Genomic DNA, 22,575 nt, shown 5'->3' with positions numbered 1-22,575 from the left:
TGTTTCTCCCATTTCATCCTCCTCAACTTCCTCTTCTTCCTCTATAACACCATTTTCTAATTCATTTCCTCCGTATAACTCTTCAATATATTCCACCCATCTATCGACTTTACCTTTCGTATTATATATTGGTGTACCATCTTTGTTTAACACATTATTAGGTTTTAATTTATGTACCCCAAAATTTTCCTTAACTTTCCTGTATGCTCCGTCTATTTTACCAATGTTCATTTCTCTTTCCACTTCTGAACACTTTTCTTTAATCCACTCTTCTTTCGCCAGTTTGCACTTCCTGTTTATAGCATTTCTTAATTGCCGATAGTTCCTTTTACTTTCTTCATCACTAGCATTCTTATATTTTCTACGTTCATCCATCAGCTGCAACATATCGTCTGAAACCCAAGGTTTTCTACCAGTTCTCTTTATTCCGCCTAAGTTTGCTTCTGCTGATTAAAGAATTTCCTTTTTAACATTCTCCCATTCTTCTTCTACATTTTCTACCTTATCTTTTTTTCTCAGACCTCTTGCGATGTCCTCCTCAAAAATCTTCTTTACCTCCTCTTCCTCAAGCTTCTCTAAATTCCACCGATTCATCTGACACCTTTTCTTCAGGTTTTTAAAACCCAATCTACATTTCATTATCACCAAATTATGATCGCTATCAATGTCTGCTCCAGGGTAAGTTTTGCAGTCAACGAGTTGATTTCTAAATCTTTGCTTAACCATGATATAATCTATCTGATACCTTGCAGTATCGCCTGGCTTTTTCCAAGTGTATATTCTTCTATTATGATTTTTAAATTGGGTGTTGGCAATTACTAAATTATACTTCGTGCAAAACTCTATAAGTCGGTCCCCTCTTTCATTCCTTTTGCCCAGCCCGTATTCACTCACTATATTTCCTTCCTTGCCTTTTCCAATGCTTGCATTCCAATCTCCAACTATTATTAAATTTTCATCTCCTTTTACGTGTTTAATTGCTTTATCAATCTCTTCGTATACACACTCTACCTCATCATCATCATGGGCGCTTGTAGGCATATAGACGTTAACAATCATTGTCGGTTTAGGTTTTGATTTTATCCTTATTACAATGATTCTATCGCTATGCGTCTTAAATACTCCACTCTCCTCCCTATCTTCTTATTCATCACGAAACCTACTCCTGCCTGCCCATTATTTGACGCTGAATTAATTACTCTAAAATCACCGATTAAAATACTTACTGAAGTTTATTTATTTAGTTGACTTAATATTTATTTAAAAAAATTATTTGAATAAGAAATATTTTATACACAAAGGTTTAATTTTTCATTTTTTAGAGAATATTTCTTACATACACATATACAACTGATAAAATATATTTTCTTACTTTCAAAGTGGACAATAGAGTCAATCTGATCAATATACCCATTCATTCTACCCTCAGTAATCATCTGACTGGCTATTTTTTCAGCCTTGGCAGGCGGTATCTCTAGCAATGCTCCCAGCTCTTCAAAAGTGATATTATTGTATAGTTTACTTGCACTTAAAAGATTATGTTCTATCACAGCTCGATCCAGAATAGTAGAACCTAATATTAAAAGAAAAAAAATTAACAAAATAACAGGCAGATACAGAGTACAAGAAAGCAATCTATTTAAAAAAAAGAATCAACTTTTTAACTTACAAACGAGGTTTAGGCACTCTTCTAGGTTAACATTAGTTTTATCATATTTGGTAATCTCTAAAAAATAATAAAAATTAAAAAACCCAATGAATATTAACAATTATTCATCACAGATTGTTTATTAACAACTCTTGTTTACTGACGTGTAAGTTTTGCACAATGTTAATTTCATACAAGAAACTTTCACACAATGGGTACCATTGTGAAATTAAAATGAAGCACTCGCATAATAAATATTTTTTTGTTTACCGTCTTTGAATATTGCACTTAAATGCCAATGAAGTAAAACAATTTACACAAAACCAATACGACAATATACTCATATTATAAATATAAAAATTATGCTTTATTCCTTACTTATGAGCTGCCAACTAGCAAAATTAAACAGACTATAAATACCACATAAAGCTTGACACAATGACACTACTCATATGTAATTCAGTAAATATAAATCAAACCTATTTTCTTAATTTTGTTTTTTTTTTTAGAAAAATTATGCTATATTTCTCAGTGAAATTAACCAAAAATTTTCAAAATTACCAGCAGTTAACTGAAATGCTTTATTAAGCTGATATAAAATAATTTTAAGCAAATTAATTTTTTTTAAATTGAAAAAAGCAAAAGGTTACAATTTCTAAATTATTACCATAAGAAAACTCACTATTTTTCAAAAAAAATTTCTAGTTTGCAGAACACTAATTATATAATTCCTAAGTAATTTGAAGTTACACAGTATCAATACTATGGCCTGTACTTTAGAGCCCAACAAAAAGAGAAAAATAAACACAATTTTTAAAATAATTTTATTACTGCACTTTTTTTTTTGATGGAAAACTTTTTGTATGATGTATGTTTTTTTAAGTGAGTACAGGTAACCACAACCATCTTGCTTGGTGTTATGTTAGTGACAGTATCAATTTGAATTCTTTCTACGATCATTTTAACATAAAATTTGCTTTATTACCTAACAGTAAGTAGGCCTTTGTCAGATATATTGTGGTGTTACAATTGGATCGCAGAACACAATTTTTTGAAATTTTAATCACCAATATATAGCAACTATTTTGAACGTTATGAAATGAAGCCCCTACTGAAATTCTGGGAAGATAAATTAAGGAGTGAATTTAGTGGTTTCTTATGGTTTTTGACCTGATAAATTTAAAAAAATGGGTCCCATAATTGTATCATCATTATTTTGTATGAAATAGGGTGTGGTAAACAAAAAAATTGAGTTGAAAAACACAGATTTTTAGCCTTGGTGTAAAATAACTTTGTTAAATTATCAATAAACAAATAAAACTTAGGGTTAAATTGAGACAATTTAATTTTGAGAAAATTTAAATACATTATTTACCAACATTCCACAACAGCAATTTAGTTGTACTTTCACGTGAAACAATTACAGAAAAAGAATGTTAATAAGCGTAATTGTCTGCCTGCAGTATTATGATGTTATTTCTTAAATTATTAGAGCATTAATTCCTAGGAGTGCTATAATACTGTACAATATTAGTAACCTGTGCTTAAATCCCCCCAGACAGCAAAGCTCTATGAAAAAAATGTTCAAACATTGTTGTATTTATGATTCAGAATCTTGCTTCAGTGTGCTGTATTTGTTATTGAGAAGTTAATTTTCTGTATAAAATTTTATTTAATTTGTGAAGTATACATTTGCAATTTGTGTTTTTTTAAGTAGTTCATTTACATTAATTTTAAAAGCTATTGATAATAATTAGCAAGTGATTTGTTCTTTAGTAAAGAGAAATGCTGTATAAGTTTACAAATCAGGAATATGCTATCAGGGATAAATGTTAATATGTTATCATCATTAAAATAATGTCAAATGGAATAAGGTATTTAAAGAGGGCCGTACAAATGTACACATGTGGCACAGAGTAGGCAAACATATGCAATTACTGGTGACCTGGGGCAGAGTTAATGGAAAAGTCCATGAAGACAGACAGTAAACAATTTCATCACTATGTAATGAATTTCCTTTAATTTCACCAGTTTCTCGATGAAATTGTGACTGTGCAAGACTTACTCTGGAACAGTAGATCATTTCATATCAGCTGCCCACAGTGGGTGAAATATGAATACCTGCAAAGACATAATAAAATATGTTATTATGTTCACAGGGCCATGTAGAGAATATTGTATACTGTTGAATACAGACAAATGGTAACAACATATGCCAGAGTAGGTAGTAACAAACAAGTATACATATGATATACCAGTACACACAGATCAAAGATGAAAGCTAACAAACCCAAAATAGTACTGAAGTATCACAAAAAACAAAATGTAGTGCTGATAGACATCTCTGTGCCAAGTGTTGCAAATATCCCCAAAAAAAAAAAAATTCAAAATCTCAAGATTGAGATCAGCAGAATGTAGGGCACAAAGACAAAGATAGTGCCAATAGTTGTCAGGGCCCTTGGAATGATCCCTAAAGACCAGGAACAAGATTTGAAAAAGTGCCAGAAAACTTAAGTTTAAAGAACATTCAAGACATAGCAATGTGCAACGCATGTCCTGAGGAGAGCGTTGGATTGAAAAATGCATTTTTAATTTTTGTTTGCATGCGTTTTATTGCGCTTGTAGTGAAGATGCGTAAATGTGTTTATTGGCATGTATGTGAGGTGTGATTTAACACCTCAGGAAAGATCTGTAGTCATTCCACTAAGTGCGCTGGTTGTGCACCATGGAGTGACCATCCCCTACTGGACTTAACAGTTTTACAAATTCATGAAATAATAATGCCTGGATAAATTTCAACTGCAAATCCATGCAATAATATCTATGCATATGTCCAGGGGCAGGAAATGACATGGTACTTCGGTACTTATGTTGGCCAAAGAGGCAATGGTTTTGCTCAGGAGTTCCATGTGGAGTACAGGATTGGTGGTCCAAAGCTGGTGACTTCTCAGTTTTACTGTTTGCGGCGAGGAGGTGGAAGGTAGGTATAACCGTGATCTGGTTTTGCCGATGCTGAGCAGAAGGTGGATGGGGAGGGCTCATCCCTCTTCTTGGTTGTGGAGCCGGGTTGAGGGTGGGCTGCTGTGAGCTTAGCTGTCCTGAAGTCTTGTGCCACTCAGCATGAGTCTTCGACCCTTGGCAGGGATTGTCCAATGGGTAAGGGTATTGAAGCCCTTACTGCTATGTGCAAGCCCTGGGATGTCGGTATCGTGGGTCAGGCAGTACCTGATTCCCTGGCTCGGGTTAACTTTGTGGGAGGCAGCTGACTGGGGGACCCAGGCAGAATCAACGATCCAGGAGATGCCCAAAATAGTGACTGAAGGTACCATAGGTTATGTATATTTCTACATCCACATCGTCTACGGCCAAGAATCCATGTAAAAACCCTTGTCCAGGAGAACCTTTGTCTTTGGAAGTGAAGAAAAGGAAGAGCATCAAGTTCAGTCCAGTTTTAGCAGGCATGGTCAATATATCATTAATGAAAAATTGAAGAGTCGACCATCAACAGAAAGCAGATTAAAATCGACATAGAAGAAAACAGATGCTTTCAAATCTAAAAGTTCTATACAACTTAGCAATGAGCCACCTACTAAGTCGCAAGAATAGCAAAAATGAGGTTAAATCAGAGAAGAAACCTGAAGCTGCATCAGAGCAGGCTGAAGTCAAAATAGAGAAAATGTCTATTCAGACAACAGCAAACCCAGAAATTATACTAGATAAAGAATGTCTAATGATGGAGTCTTTGAAGGCATACAGGCCTTTAAATGAGAAGCCGAGCACTTCATCTGCCACACAAGCTTTAGTCTCGACTCTAATGCACTGCTGACCAGCTGACCACACAATCTGAGCCAGCAGCAGGGGATCCTCTACTATTTACTGTGGAGAATCATTTCTAGACCTTAGACCTGGAATTTGACATCGAGGCCTTCAGGAAGGTAGAAAAAAGTAGAAAGAAAGAATGACCTAATGACAGACCTAGGCAATAGAAAGAAGAAGTTAGTTCTTATGTGATTTGATCTAATTTTGTGATTTAATGCTTTAATTTTGATAGTTTTTAATATTTCATTAGAAATGGTTTGAATGTTTTTAAATGTTTTGTAACGTGTTAGTTTGAAATATTTTTAAGAGACAAGAGCCTTTACACCCTTGTCATCTTGACTAGTCTTTAGACTCACTTTTTTAAAAATTAAAAAAAAATGTGGTAAGCCACAGGTGGTAGTCTGTAACTGTGAAAATTTCATGGATTGTTTTGTCTCAACACTGACATAGAAAATCCACTTTTTGTCACTATTGATGATATGGAGAAAAAATTCACTAATCTTGTGGTTAAAGCAGTTGAGAAAAAAAAAGCAGATGTAATTCTGTAATCTTTATGAGCACTTGTCAACATTTTCGCATCCATCATGCACACGATAGCCCAGAGTAAGTAATGATTCTCAACAATGTTGCCTTTGGAACTTCTGGAAATTCTAGAGAAAGATTGCTAATCGTAAAGTGACAATTTTCTCTAATTTTTGCATTCAAACATTCAACAAGATTGTCAGTCTGGACACTCGGCCTATTTCTTCTCTGTTTGTCATGAGTATTTTGAAGAGTTTTCTTTAAACTCACAACACCACGAACTTACTTTTCCTTCACTCATTGCAATAAGCTAATATGTTTCACACAATTGATGGTGAATTTCAGCAACATTATTTCCTCTTGCATTTAGAAATCTAATCACTGATGGAACTTCACAATGGGTGAGATTTGTTATTACTGCCCTCATTTTAACACAATGTCTCACAAAGGCAAACAAAAATGAACTGAAAGCAATATGGCGGTTACATGCCCAACAGACCACTTAAAACTAATGCGCACGCGCAAACCAATCAGTGTTGCCAATCGTTATTTATAACTCATTGGCCCTTATTTTTTAACCACTCCTCATACATTAAGTTGTAAACATTCTTCCTTAATAATCAAATCATATAGATTACACCATAGAAAGAAATTGTAAGTCAAGTCAATGTTTAAATTAATTTTATTCTGCTTGCTTTTATACTTCATATTTTTATTTAACATATGTGACTGGCACCTCATTACATCCAGTTATTAATTTATTATAATACTTACAACTTTGTGTAGCCTTGTCCCTTTCAAAGTACCAGGTAATACACTGCCTCTATTACTTCTTTTATTTTTTCAAAATTTTCTGGAAAGCATTTTGGGAATGTCATACAGATTTTGCATTGTATTTTCCTTAATCCCATTTAGGTTTGAAAAGGACAACCTTTGAAGATTCTTTCAATTTGGTAAACATGAAAAGAGATTGTGGGAAAGTAAAGGGAGTGAGGCATAATGGTTGTCCTATGTTTTGCCAGATAAGAAATAATGCATGAGCCACATTTCACTGACTCTTGTGGTCTTTTTTTAGTCGATCAATCCTTCCTCCACCCACTGTGATATACTGTGTCTTGGTTTACACATCATAATCATAAAACCCAAGCCTCATCTACTATTGCACTGCTTTCCAAAAAGTTATCATTGGCACTACATTAACATTATTATTTTATTGATCATTGTTCAGCAAACACAGTACTAATTTTGTGAATTTAATGCATTCAGTTTTTCCATTAAAATTGCAAGACATAACCCTATGCTGATGACCACTTCCTTAGCAATCTTTGGACAGTTAAGCTGTGATTTTCATGAGCAGTGTCAATGTTCTGTCCCCTTTTAAAGGATTGAACTATTTATGATCAGCTTATACAGTCTTTCCTAAATGCTTGCTGAAGCAATTTAAATGTCACATTACAGTATTATAGTTTGAAGCAAAATTTTACATGAACATGTTCTTCAAGACCTTTTCTTTTTACTTTATCACTCTGATTACATATATTTTTTACAATATATGTAAAACTGAAAAATAAGATAACACAATTCCAAACCTGCAACTCACAAGAGTAATTGAGGAAACTAAACAAAAAGTATGAAGTGAATCTGCAGAGCTGGTAATAAAGAAAAAACTGTAATAAATTCCCTAACTAGAATCTAATATTTTAATTATTATAAAAAACAGTTTATTATTTTCAATTAAAAAACAGTATGCAAGAAATTTTTCAAATAATTTCCAGTATTTCATTTAGCTGATTTTAAATATATATCTATAATAATAACATCAATTTATATTAGTTTGTCAATTACCATCTCCAGTCAAAGCTTCTTGATGAGGTTGCAAAAGGGCTTCAAATTCTTGTAACTCAGAACGCCGTATGATGCGATCAAGATACATCTTCTCCAAAATAGAATAAGCTGGCAACTGCTGACATCTTTCATCTTTGAATAATGTAGCTAACATACGACTTCTCTGCTGACCTATAAAATATAATTAACATCACTAAAATAAAACAAATTAAAATTTTGAACTATCGTGTGATCAGTAAATTCAGTACCATCTTTGATTGGAGATAGTCGAATATGACATGTGCAATCAAATACCAATTGGTGATGTCATCAACAACGTGTTCAATCTCGTGCAAAGACTCAGAATAAATCAACCACTTTATGGGTTAGTCGTCCTACTTAACTATAGCCTAAATGGCAAAAATACAAAAACTCAAAAAATGGTAGAAATCAGTGTCCAAATCTCAAGAAAATTCACAAACGCGTCCAGAAAACACCAACCAAATCATGAACCTAGTAAAAACCACTAGAAACCAAACCAAAACTGTAATTCCACAGAGCAAAAACACACATGTCTTAACAAAGTGGAATCCCCACTCAACTAACCTAACCTTTCTGATGACTACTATATGTTTTTCCTTTTTGTATTAGTTCAACTGTCCACCATATTCCAATATAAGAGATATTTAAGTTGAAGATGTTCAGGCTCACAATTACCGAACTTTTCTTTTTTTTTTTTAGAATGTGTAATATCACACATTCTAAGCGGAAATAAGCCTAATTAAAAAAAATAATAATAATAATTGTTAATTATTCAATGTTGAATACCAGGCTATAAATAATATAATTGACCATTATTTACCATAAATTTAAAATATGAGATAATATCCATATATATTTTCAAATTTTTTATCAGTAAGGAAATTTTGAATCTTGAATTTTAATACTGTGTTACACATCTATATCAAAATATGCCATTTTATGAAAATGTAAATAAAATCAGAGAAATATTTTCTCGCAAATTTTTAATTCAAATACAGATTAGTTTAATCTTGTCTGAATTTGTAAAAAAGTTAATCTTTTGCAACCATCTATTGTGTACACTAGTTTTTTAAAAGTTCCTTGTTTTAAATAAAATTAGTATCATGTAAACACCCAAAATTATATGATTCGGCATCATTTGTTTTTCTTTTGGGGGGTAAAACATGTGCTTTTGTTATCATTGCCTGAAACAAAGGTATCATAAAATGACATTAAAAACAAAAAAAACTTATAACTACAAGAGGTGGATCAAAAAATAAGTTACACTCTTGCCATGTTCTTGAACTGAAAGGGATGTCTTGTGGTGGCAGCAGTGGTTATGTTGTCTTCATGCTCCCCCAGCAGCAATTCTATACGACATTCAGTACATATGTAGTGTCGTCAATATGCGCGTTCTCTACAGGTTTCGTCCAGCATAGAAGTGTGATCAGTAGTCCGATTTTTGAGGGCAAAAAATTACAATTGTGAAATTCATTGCCAAATTGTTGAGGTATACGGTGAGAATGCAATGTCATGTCCCAAGGTCACAAAATGGAGCCAAATGTTCAGAAACAGAAGAACAAATGTGAGTGACAAACTGCTTGCTGGGCATCCTTCAACTGCAAAGACGGGTAATGCGGAACACGTGAATGAAATTATCTTGAATAACCAGTGCATTAAAACCAAAGAGATTGCAAGTAAACTTAATATCAATTATGGTAGTGTGTCTAATATTATTCACGATCAGCTTGGCTACCGTAAGATGTGTGCACCATGGGTGTCATATCTGTTGACAGACAACCACAAACACCAACATTTTGTGTGTTCTTTTTTTTCTTTAACATTATTCCAGGACTGGTTGACAGTTTTTGAAACAAATCATCACAGAGGATGAGAGTTTGGTGCTTTATTACACTCTTGAGACTAAATGAACATCATATTAATGGAGACACAAAAATTCACTGCAGCCAAAAAATGTGAAAACATCCCCACATGTTCGAAAGGTTACGCTGACAGTGTTTTTCGGTTCTGAGGGAGTTGTTTACAGTGAATTTATGCCTCAAGGAACAATCAATGCTGAATCTTACTATGAGGCTTTAAAAAAAATGTGTAAAGCCATTAAAGATCGAAGATCTTTAAGATTGAGCAATGAGATCGTTTTTCTTCAAGACAATGCTACTACTCATTCAGCTCACGTGACAAAGGAGTTACTGCAAAAATTCAAGTGGGAAGTGTGGTCTCATCTACCTTACAGCCCTTATATAGCACCCTGTGACTACCACCTGTTTGGTCCTTTCGAGCAAGACCTGAGAGAGGAGCTTTACGCTAATGATGATGAACTGAAGAATGCAGTCCTTAAATGGTTGAAGGAAACTGGACAAAATTTTTATGAGAGTGGAATTGAAAAACTTGTTGCAAGGTATGAAAAGGGTTTAGAAAAACTTGGTGATTATGTTGAAAAATAGATAGAAATATATAGTTTTTTTTTTCAATAAAAAAAAAATTGTCTTATGTGTTTGTTTCATAGAGGAGGTGTAACTTACTTTCTGATCATCCTTATATCACAGCTAACATCCCAAATAAACATACTTAAAACAAATATACAGTTTATGTATTTTATTTAAAAAATAACAGCAAACATAGAACATATAAAATTTAAATAAACTTCACCAAAGTCTGCTAGGAATGTAAAGAGCCCCTTCGTAGATAACAATAAAATTAAAAAAGGTACATAGACCACTTAAAAATAGTCCAGACAAGAGAAACACAACATAATGTATAAAAGATAAAAATATAAATAACAAAAAGAAATAAAATAAAATGAAATACAGATTAAAGTATCACAGCTGACAATATATTCCTATGCAACTAACAAAATTTAACTTATCAATCGTCCTAGCATCATCACCCAGAATATGCCATGCTGTTGGTCCATTAAAAATGTGACATAAGGCCACATAATATACACAATCCACAAGAATATGGGGTACAGTTAAATGGCAATTCCTTGAGGACACATAGGAATATCACCCGACAACATAAAATGTGTGTGGGTCAGTCTGCAGATGACAAGCAACATCATCTCTCCTATTTGCTCTACTGGACAAAAACCAAGTATATACCATGTTCTTCACAAGTAGTTGCTTGTTATCTACCTTCACATTCCACTAATTCTGCCATTCCACTCACAGTACTTGTTTTATAAAATTAGAAAAATCTGAGGCAGGAATACTAGTAGTGAAGTAGTGGAATACCTGTACTGAATACAAGTAGTGAAACCACACTTCCTTAATGGTGACATCAGCACGCTTGTTCCCTGAGATTCCAACGTAACCTGGAATCCATTAGAAGATGCCAATGTATTATGATAGGTTAGAGTAGAGAGTACTTTAGGGTTTTAGAGAGGTTTTGGAGTACCTCCAAAACAAAAGGATGTTTACAATACATGTCAGTTATCACTTGCAAATAAACCATTATCACATAAATCAACCATTTTGTTTTTAATTCTTTTATTTGTTTGATCCAAGTAAGATGGCTATCAAAAAATAAACCTAAAAATTTGACGTAAGGAGAGATAGCAATAAGCTGTCTGTTCAGAAAAACTTGCGGAATAGAAGGGTTTCGTGGCCGAGAAAAGACAAGACTACGCATTTTGTTTTGTCGGATGAAAATGTGAAACCAGTAATCCCGGACCAAGCTTCAAATACCTTGAAGCTTGGTCCGGGATTAGTCTCTCTGCTGTGGCTGTTGAATGATTCGCAATGTAAATAGCAAAATCGTCAGCAAATAGAGAACATGAGACACAACTGGTAATACTGTTTATGGCTTCAGAAAATATGGTGGCAATTAATTCACTATCTTGAGGCACTCCATTCTCCAAGATGACACTACCTGAGAGCGAATTGTTCACACAAACATGAAACATTCACTGATTTAAGAATCCCCGGATAAAAGCAAGCATATTGCCCTTGATTTCGCATTCTTTGAGAGTGCCAAGAATACCATGTCGCCAGGCCGTGTCGTACGCCTTTTTTATATCAAAGAAAATAGTGACGAGGTGCTGGTGGTTTAGGAAAGCGTTTTGTATGGCTGTTTCCATTGACACTAAAAGGTGAATGGAAGATCGTCCTTGTTAGAAACCACACTGTTCTGGAGATAGAAAGCCATGTCTCTCCAAATACCATGTAAGCCTGCGGTTTACAATTCTCTCCATTATTTTACACAAAATGCTTGTTAAAGAAATATGGCTGGTTTTGTTTTTACCAGGTTTTATTACTGGTATAATAAATGCTTCTGACCAGCCAGGTGGGAAGACTTGTTCAGAGAATAAACCAATGTAAATATTCAAAAGATGTTGTAGTGCCGAATTAGGCAGGTGTGAAAGTATGGCAAGGCGAATGTTGTCCGGTCCAGGGAAAGTGTCACATGGGTTTTTAAGTGCGTGTAACAATTCCTTAAAAATGAATGGGGTGTTTAATTCACCAACCGAATCACCAATGTTTAACAATAATACTTCTATCTACATCTTGTACCTTTGAAAATCGTTATTATATGAAGTGAGAGACACCGAGTAGAAAGATTTTGCTAAAGTATTTGCCACTGCCGAAGATGATGAAAGGAGTTCTCCTTCATCAATAAGACCGAGAATACATTGTTTCGGTGATTCGAAAATTGCACGGATTTTTTTCCACACAGTAGACGTGAGAGTAGTGCGTGAGATAGTGTTCACATATTTCGTCCATGAATTTCTCTTAGCGTTCAAGAATACTCGACGGCATACCGCTCTGGCCCTGCGGTATAAATTTAGATGTTCAGTTGTAGGCCTACGATTAAATTTGCGTAGTGCCTGCCGTCAATTCCTAATAACATATTTGCAATCATCATTCCACCATGGAACGGAGGGATGTCTAGGATTACCCGATGTTTGTGGAATCTGTTGGCATTCTCAAGTATCATGGACGTAAAAGAGGAACATTGTTCAAGGATGTTCGCACCATCGTCATACTGTGATTGGAAGGCTTTATGGTATCCATTCCAATCCGCCTTTTAAACAATCCATCTCCGTGGCCTTCTTTTGATCTTGCGGTCTACACCGAAAACAATAATAACTGGTCTGTGATCACTGCCATGAAAGTCATCACAAACAGACCAATTAAGATGAGGGAGTAAATTCGGTGAGCATATGGAGAGATCGATGTTAGATACAGTACCAGATGATAAAGACATGAATGTGTGCGATCCATTATTCAGTACACAAAGGTGTACTGTCTTGTCTCACTTTGTTTATCATATTTCCTAGAGTGGAGCAGAAGGTTGAGCCCCAGGAAATCTGGTGAGCATTGAAGTCTCCTACTATTAACGATGGAAATAGTATTTGCATGAGGAGATATGAGACATCTACAGCACTGAACTCAGTATTCAGTGAGAGATGCAGATTGCAGATATGCAATTTGAAGGGGATAGAGACATTTACTGCAACAGCAGGAATGAGAGTGGTTAGATGAATCCTTGCAGCCGATACCCCATTCTTCATGAAAATAGCCACTCTACCACTCTCTCTACTGTCTACTAGACAGTCGTATCTCTCACCGAAGTACCCTCTGAGTGTTATTGGGTCATGTTGTAGAAGATGAGTTTCTTGGAAACACATGATTAGTGGATCATGTGCATGCGCCAGTACTCTAATATCTTCAATGCGGGATGAAAGCCCTCTAACATTTCACTGAATGTTCATAAGTGTAAAAAAAAAGAAAAAAATAACAATACATTCAGGAAGCTATATAAAATATAAAATTGTTTGTACATGATTCGGTTTTTCTTTTTTGTATTCTTTATTTTAAAGAACTCCGATGTCCGGGGTCGGGTGGTTCTTCAACCCACTTTTTATCTTCTCTGGTGGAACAGGGAGATTGAATGTCAGTATAAGAGACGGTGTAGGTTCTTCTGTTACGCTCTGCAGTTTCATTATATGCTTCACTTCAACAACATCTTGGGGACAAAGCTCATCAACTATTCCAGTGATATCCATATCTAAAAGGTCTCGACAAAAAATTACTCCCCAGCTCGTATTTAACGTTTTGTGGCATTATGCACTGATATTTATACCACCCATATTGAGGAGACGTAAGGTATATCGACTCTGTTCATCATTAAAAGTTTCGATCAGAATCGATCCGTCCCGTAACTTACTAATATTTTTTGAGGAACCGCTTGAGGTTGTTATAACCTTGTTTATCAAAAAAGGTGAGACCTTTTGGAGGGAGTCGCCTTCCGGATTATTCCGGAGAACAACGAAACATATGTTTTTATATTTACGATTTAATGAACTCTTCTACCAGGCAATTATCCTCATCAGACAAGGCTGAACAGCAGGGTCTTATCACAAGATTAAAAATGGTGATTTTTTCAGATGGACCACCAACCATCATAGTATTATTATTTGGAACTGACATTTCGGCCCCATGAGTACCGGCAATATAACGGACCACTCCAACAGAGTGCACATGTACTAGAGCTAGAGCTAAATACAACTGGGTTTGCCCTGGTGCCCAGAGGACATCATTTGAGACTCACTACATAGAGCCATTCACCCATCGGCACGATAGTTCCCACCTTGGGTTACAGTTGCATTTCGTAAGATGTCACACCACCGAGTGTAAATGTAGGAGAAAATTGTGTTTGATGTTGTTGTGTAAGGGTATATGTTGTAATTTGTGTAGTGTTCTTGGTGTAGTATAGGTGTATAGTGGATAGTTTTCTGCAGCTCAGTGTGTAGTGGGAAGAAAAGCTGCAGAGGCTAGGCCCACGGGGACGCCAACCCCCAGTCTTAAAGAATAAGACTCCCCGTCGGGGGTTTAAATAAGAAATTTCAGCAAACTGAAGCTATTCATATTAAAAATTATGAAAAAAAGGTACATACCACCAAATAAGGCCTCCTCATTATGACTTACTTAAAATATGGTACCGTCCTACATGTGTACCTATTGTACGGTTCACACTGCCAAAACACACTCATATGGTGTTGGCTGTGCTATACATAAGAAAATCTAACAGCAAGCCAGCTGACAAGGTAGGAAACTAAATAAATGTTCACCTTGTACTTCAGTCACTGAGGCAACAAGATTTCAAGATAAAAACATTCTTCTTAAAATGAAAATGGAAGTATCTGGGGTTCCTTGTTTTCATTCAAAACTATAAAGCGGTCCTTCTTATTAGTTTTGATACCTTTAAGAAATACTGACACAATAAAATGAAAAATCATATTAAAAAAATATATACTTTAAATATTAACCATTAAACTCTAAATTTTATATTAACAATCTTTTATACATGTTAATATTTACCAGCAGATGCAAGGACTGTACAAATAAGAGCATTGCGTAACGCAGTCATCCTTTCATCTTCATGAATAATGGTTCTGTAAGATAACTCATTGTATCGCTGAGCAGCCTCTATAAATTTCCTTCTATAGTCTAAGACACGAGCATAACAAACTTTGTAATAAATTTGCAACTGCTCATTCCTAGATTCAGCCTGCAGAAATCAAACATAAAATTCCAATTAAAAATAATTTTTTAACAAAATAAAGTTAAGTGAAAAATTGTTTTTGCTAATTTTTTTGCTTATTTTCCTTACAATTTTCTTTTTCCTTATTGAAACCACAGAATAATGCAAATCTTGTTTTCTTTTTCCACTTTTTATCCTTATTCTTTATTATTAGTAACCTAATCTACAAAGCAACAACAGCTGTCTATGTTCCTCTGACTTCATAGTACCTATAGGTCACTTACTTCTCAACTGAAGCATACAAGGAACATTTTGATTATCAGTCTCTAAGATTGCATAATGTAATTCAGATAAGAGAGGATAAGATATAAAAGGATGTTTTTATCAAGGAATTTACAATATCTAAGTTATAAAAACACTTTAAACCATCAAATAAAGTTTTCATAGAAATTTCTAATTGAATATCACATCTGCTTTCTTTAAGTAATAGTCAAAATCATAAAATATATTAAAATAATGGCTTGTTATATCCAAATATAATCAAAAATAAATAAATTTGATGATACCTGTAAGTTTCATAAGTCACTTACAATATGCATAAGTCCATTTGTATCATACAATATGCTTTTCAGCACATACAGAATACCTTTCATGGCTCTGACTCAATAAGACAGCCCGATGTATAGTGAAAAATCTTACCATTCCTATAGATTAATCATAGATACCGTTCAAGGGATCTTTATAATTTATCCTCTACCCAAACAAAATATGCAAATCTATCATCACATTTACAATATTCATAATAAGATCATTATTTTTCTCAGTCTCTAAATAATAAAATGATCTGTTGGAAAATGCAGTGCTACTTCCAACAAAAAGAATTTAAAAAAAAAATGTGTAAAAAGGTACAATAAATTTTCAACTTGAAAAACTCACATTAGACAGCACAATTTTATTATCAAAACTACTGAAAACAATGGTGAAGAGTCTATTTAACACTGTCAATTTGAATAAATCATGTGTTCCTACTGCTAACATCATTAGCGACAGATACAACTAAGCTACATATAAATATAGAATAGCAATTTAAAATCCTTTCTTAATGAATATTGTTTTTTGATAATATGGATATTATATGGATATATATATATATATATATATATGGATATAATATGGATATATATATATATATATATATATCTATATATATATATATATAGACATTATTCAGAAAAATATACATTTTATAAGGTTTATCTGCATGCTTGCAAACCCAACAACAAATCTACTCTTACATTAATAATTATAATAAAACAGTGTTAACTGACAAATTTTTTTTAGAATTTTCTCAATTCTCTTGTGTTCAGAAACTTTATACTTCAGCTTTTATATTTATTTTAGAGATAAATACTTTTTGTAATGTTTTTGTTACAAGAAGTTTTTATTAGAATTATAATTGTTTACTAATTATGAATTGTTTCTTCACTTTTATTTTTACAGCAGAAAGTCATTGAATAATCCCTGCTTTTTTTTCTGCAACCATTTTAGAATCTTCAGATTCTATTATTAATTATCTTTAGATAATACATTTTGAAAAACTCATCTCAAATGGGATTATTTTGTTTAAGATGAAGCTACATAAGCGTTTTCTCTATGAATTTCAATTTATGACTATCATACAATGCAGGTTTTTTTAACCAGAGAAATCCTGTTCTCATACGCTGTGATAATTATAATTTAGTTTTAACATCCTAGACATAAAAAGTCTTGTTTCCATTGTTATAGTTTTCAGAAAGTATAAATCAACATTGGGGCAGTCCAGCAATTCTTGACTGATATTAATATGGTTCACTTTCCCACCACTAGTCTACAAATGCAACATAAATTATGTATTGCAATGAATGTCAATTTTATCTCTTAAAATAAAATCATGTAACATGATCCTACACTGCCATCTGATGGATGCAAGTCTATACATCTCCTCAAAAGCAAATTCCTGGACAGCATAACACATCACATTTGATCTGATTTGTGAATATCACAAATCACAGTACAAACTGTTTTGGTGTTTCTGCTGTCTGTTGATACAAAAGACCATCCTGGTCTGGGATCTTCATCAATTGATTATCTGTTTTAAAATGTATAAAAATTTGTGACACTACATCCACTTCAAACTCTTACCCATATGTTTGTTAAAGCGACTGAATTGTCTCATAAAATTTTCAGCAAACATAAAACAAACTTTAACATGTATTTTATGACCTCTCACTTTCAACTTGTTAAAAATCTATGAGACGTCATTACATACATTTACTTCAACTGCAGCAGCCCAACTGTTAACAATGGTAGTGTAATGTAGCAAACACTTTGCGTTTCTGAAGCTTGCTATTTATCAGCATCTCGTCTCAAAACATGCTCCATGTACCATTAGTGCACTATTATAAAAGTTTGCACTATTACACATAATATAGAGAAATGAAAACTTATTTTTTTATTTCTTTATTTTTTTTAATTAAAAATATGACATTTATCAATCAACCTACCTTTTTTCACTGTCCGAAAGTTTTGCCCATATTCACAATTTTTTTGTGGTTTTTTTTCTTTTCTCATGTTCCTTTTTCACTCATCCTTTTATCCTTAAACCATTTATTTTAAATCTGCTGGCAGCAATAATTACAAGGTTGAATCAAATATAAAATGGAATTTTTGTTGTCACTGACGCATGGTTAATGGAGAGGGGTGTGGCTTCACAGTGTTGCATGTAGGAATGCACGGAGGGGATCCCACTCTTAGAAAGCCAGCTCACTACATCTTTTCTGGTCAGTATCACAATGTCAGAGCAAGAGATATTATATATTGCACCACGTATTATTAAATTTCTCACAGCAGAGGATAAGAATCCATGTGAAATTTTGAGAAGACTTCAGGCACAGTTCGGGGACAACACACTTAAAAAAGACTCAAGTATATGATTGACATAAGCAGTTTTCAGAATGATGGGAACTAGTTGAAAATGAATGTCACCCAAGGACAAGTGCTACTGCTGAAAATGTTTTCATGATTCATCACCTTATCGAGAACGACCATCGATTAACAATTGCAGAAATTGCTTCTGAGATCGGAATAAGCTACAGCAATGATCAGGTAAATCATTCATTACTGGCGATCTTGGATTTAAAAATGTGGCAGTACGATGGGTCCCTCATCTTATCACCAAAGGTCAGAGCTCTATCAGCCAGCGGTTGAGTTGTTATAAAGCTAAAGGAATTGTACGAATCACAATCTGCAATGAAAGTTGGGTGCAACATTAGACCCCAGAAACAAAACAAGCACATATGGGGTGGCCAGAAAAGGGAGAAACTGTAGCCATTAAAACCAAAACTTGACTGTTGGCTGGAAATGTTCTGGCCACAGCATTTTTTTGATTTCAAGAGTTTTGCTTGTTAATTTTCTTCATTAACACATACAGTAAATTCTGTGTACTACCACCAGCTTTTGGACGAAGCAAAATTCGCATATCATCAAAAAAGACATCAATTTACAGTATCCGAGATGTCATTCTGCTTTACAACCCCATGTCTTATGCTCGGCCCCATACTGCAGCTCAATCAAGAAAAAATTGCATCCTCATTATTCTGGACTATACTGGAGCACACTCCATACAGTCCGGACTTATCACCCTGGGATTATCATTTGTTTGGGACATTAAAAGAATCACCAGGAGGGCAGAAATTTAAAGACTATGCTGCTGTTAAAGCATTTGTGCGCAAGTGGTTGATTTCACGTCTATTTTACGACAATGGGATCAAAAAGCTACTTAGCTGGGAAAAATATATGTTTAAATAAAAATATAATATGTTTCCAAAAGAGGAATTATATAGAAAAATAATATTGTGAGTATGTATTTTTATTATCCTTCAGTAAATTATAAAACAAAAATTCCGGTTTATATTTGTTTCATCTTCGTACCACAAATGCAACATCTCCAAATAAAACCTTTCATGCATTACAAAGAGAGGCCGAACATATTATTTGTTAATTTAAAATCCATACTCTGTGGCAACAAGTAGCTATCTATGTATTTTTAATATCTTTAGTTTATAATTCATGTTTAGCTTTATTTACTCTCTTAAAAATCTTTTGTAACAGGTTTTCACAAACAAAATACAAATCCATGTAAACAGCAAATGCTGGAACCAATAGTAGTTATAGAAGACATACTTCTATATACAATGACAGTAATTAGTTAATTCATTAAGACACTGCTCTTCATCATATCTAGTATAACTATAAAATCTCTTTCATGAACTTATATTTAAACACCTTTGCCAATAATTTGAAACAAAATCATCATTTACTCCACTGATTTAGACCAAATTCAATACCTACATCTTGTAGTTAATTCTTCAATCCACTCAACTTATCAACCATATATTCATATGCCTCTTGTACACTTTTACTTATAACATGTAAGCAAGTTGTTCTATATAAGTAGTTTTTTAATGTGGATTGTTTCGACAAACATGCTCTTTTAAAATATATAAATTGAAATTTTTATTAAAGGTCATTTTTTAAAAATCTTCATTCCACTGAACATCTTAAGTTTGATCATTTTTTATTTTGATAGTGTTTCTTTAGCTTTGGTTATTAATAGTATATAAACAGATTTATATGAGGGCTACTTAAAAAAAAGGTGGCAGTGAGTTTATCAATTGTAGAACACATTAGACACTAAGTCCAACTTTATGGTTTTTTTTTAAAAAAAAGTCATCATCAAGGTGTGCACCCGCCCAATTTGTCTGCCAGTCCTGTAAAACATGCCAAAACCGGTAATTTGACATCTCCTTATCTGCCTCTGCCTTCTTCAGAACAGCTGCTATTGATTAGTCAAAACACTGACCTGGCACCTCTGATTTCAGGTGAGGGAACAGAAAAATGACATATAGCAATGTCCTGATTGTATAGAGGGTACAGAATACTTCAATGTTATGTCATCTGAGAGATAATTGGGTAACAAATTGGAAATGTTTAAGGCATGCATTACTGTGATGTAGATGCCAATGAGATGGATGGAGCTCATCTACTTTCATCTGATGCTTTTGGTCAGGGTCTTCAAAATTGTCAACAATACTGCTCAGTAGTATCTGTGATGTGCAAAGGCATTTGATACTGATACACCATTGCATAGTAGTTCAAGAAGAAAATCACCATTACTTTTCTGGACAATCAAACAACTATAAACCTTCTTTGACATCAAGAGAAGCAGGTGGTTTCCAGACTGAGCTCATCTTTTTGTTTTGGGATCATACTGATGACCCTATTTTCATCACCAGTAATGATAGAAATCAGGAAGACCTTCATCATGTTCCACTAGCAGAGCTAAAGTTTTGAATGTATCCCTGCTTGCCGCAGCTTCTGTTCAAGAGTTAGCAATTTTATCGTGATCAATTGGATCTCATGCTGAAATGAATATACAGATAGATGAATTCACTACTGTGTATTATGTCCACCAGTAAATCCACTGTTATTCACATATTGCTGAACAATAGCTATGTTAATCATGACCTCATTCACTGCAGTGAGTGAAGCACTAAAACTGCTTTGCTTTGTGATTGAAACATTGTTCTCCTGCAATTGTTTAAATCACTGAACTGCAGTTGATTGTGGGAAAAGATCTTCACCATATGCTTCTATGGTGGATTTCTGCAGTTGGACAACAAATTTCAAATCCGCACACTGCTCACACACAATGAATTGTTTCCATTTTCATATAAATTGCCAATCTACTTGCAAACATCACTTCTTAGTGGGACTTCTCACCACAATTTGTTACATCAATTATGGTAACTGCCTGCTATAAATTCATCTCACTATTTTTTGACTAGTCCTTTTATTACAATAAATTTTAATTAAATTAACTCATGTTGGCAAATTAAAAATCTCTATAGGTTTAATTAAAATTTTAATACTTAGATTAATAACTCAAATCATTGCTTTTTTACATTTTTATAACAATACCACTTTAGAAAACAATTATAAAAAATAGTTTAAATTTTGATAAATTGTTTTATTTTTTACCTTCCAAAAATAATTTAGTTATTTAAATTGGCAACAACAGGCCTTATTACAACAGTAGCCTTATTTTTTAAATATTTTTATGATAAAACGGATTTTTTAGTACATGAAAAATGACCAACCTGACCATGTTTGGCATTAGTAGTATAATAATTCTAAAATGTGTGTTTCTTAAGGTGATCCACTTTTACATTTTTTTAGAGCTTCAAAAAAAACTATTTACTATAGAAAAAAATATCAACAAATCTTTATTTTTCCACTTAACATTAACTTCCATGCATTTTTAAAATGACTTCAATGGCTTCTTTATTTTACTGTCATAAAAGTATAACGCTTGTCTGTATCTTGAACTACTTTGTAACATCGTTCTTCAGTTGGCTATGATTTTTGAACTGTAACAATTTGAGTCGTTTCTTTAAATGCAAGAGTAAGAGTAATCACTTGATACTGTGGTTATATTGCTTTCAGCTAGTGAGGTCAAAAATTTTCCGTTAGTTTCCCTTAGTTTTTTAATTGAAGTGCATCCAAGTCCTACATTAACTACTCTAAAAATATTATTCAGATTTGCAAGTGTTACAACTGATCAGCTAATCAGATGATATATGTATTATACATGAGAGAGAGGTATATATACATTGAGTGTATGATACAGTAGCACTCGCATATAATAGCCCTTATAATATATAGGTATATATAAAAATCTAGGTATTAACAGTTGTATTTATAACTATATTAATAGCTGTATTTCCATAGCATTTATGTAAATAAAATGTCCATACAACAACATATGGTATTCAGCCATGTTTCTGAGGTCAAGTATATGTTTTCTCTCAAACTAAAGATGCTCCACAAAATTAAGCGATTTATTTTCAATTCACTTTTAAATACAACACTATGATAAAAATGAAATCAGAACACATCCTGTCAACTATTTTTCATAATTAATTAGTAGTATAATATTTTCACTACATAGTGGATAAACTTGGACCAAATTAATAAGAAAATTAGTATATAAAGTTCATTCACTATCAATAATTTACAACATTATTAGATGTAACAGCAACATTCAAGTTTATTGTTTAAAATATGCTCAGTTATTCAGTGCAGCATAAAAATATTGTTATTGTATTTTTAAACTTAAAACAACTTCTGTAACAAAT

At 33.4% G+C, this 22,575-nt stretch overlaps 1 protein-coding gene across 1 annotated transcript in view; it reads right to left on the bottom strand.

Moving 5' to 3' along the window:
• CSN4 (COP9 signalosome subunit 4) overlaps window positions 1-22,575 on the bottom strand; it is a 56,069-nt gene that overhangs the window by 4,920 nt on the left and 28,574 nt on the right. Inside the window, exons 6-8 of the mRNA XM_075379111.1 lie at window positions 15,178-15,367; window positions 7,835-8,005; window positions 1,373-1,573 (exon numbers count right to left, since the gene is read on the bottom strand). Of these exons, the coding sequence (XP_075235226.1) occupies window positions 1,373-1,573; window positions 7,835-8,005; window positions 15,178-15,367 (562 nt within the window). The remainder of the gene's footprint in view (window positions 1-1,372; window positions 1,574-7,834; window positions 8,006-15,177; window positions 15,368-22,575) is intronic.

This window comes from Lycorma delicatula, chromosome 1 (assembly GCF_047948215.1).
Source record: "Lycorma delicatula isolate Av1 chromosome 1, ASM4794821v1, whole genome shotgun sequence".
Taxonomy (NCBI): Eukaryota; Metazoa; Arthropoda; class Insecta; order Hemiptera; family Fulgoridae; genus Lycorma; species Lycorma delicatula.
This window is presented reverse-complemented; position numbering and strand designations above follow the sequence as displayed.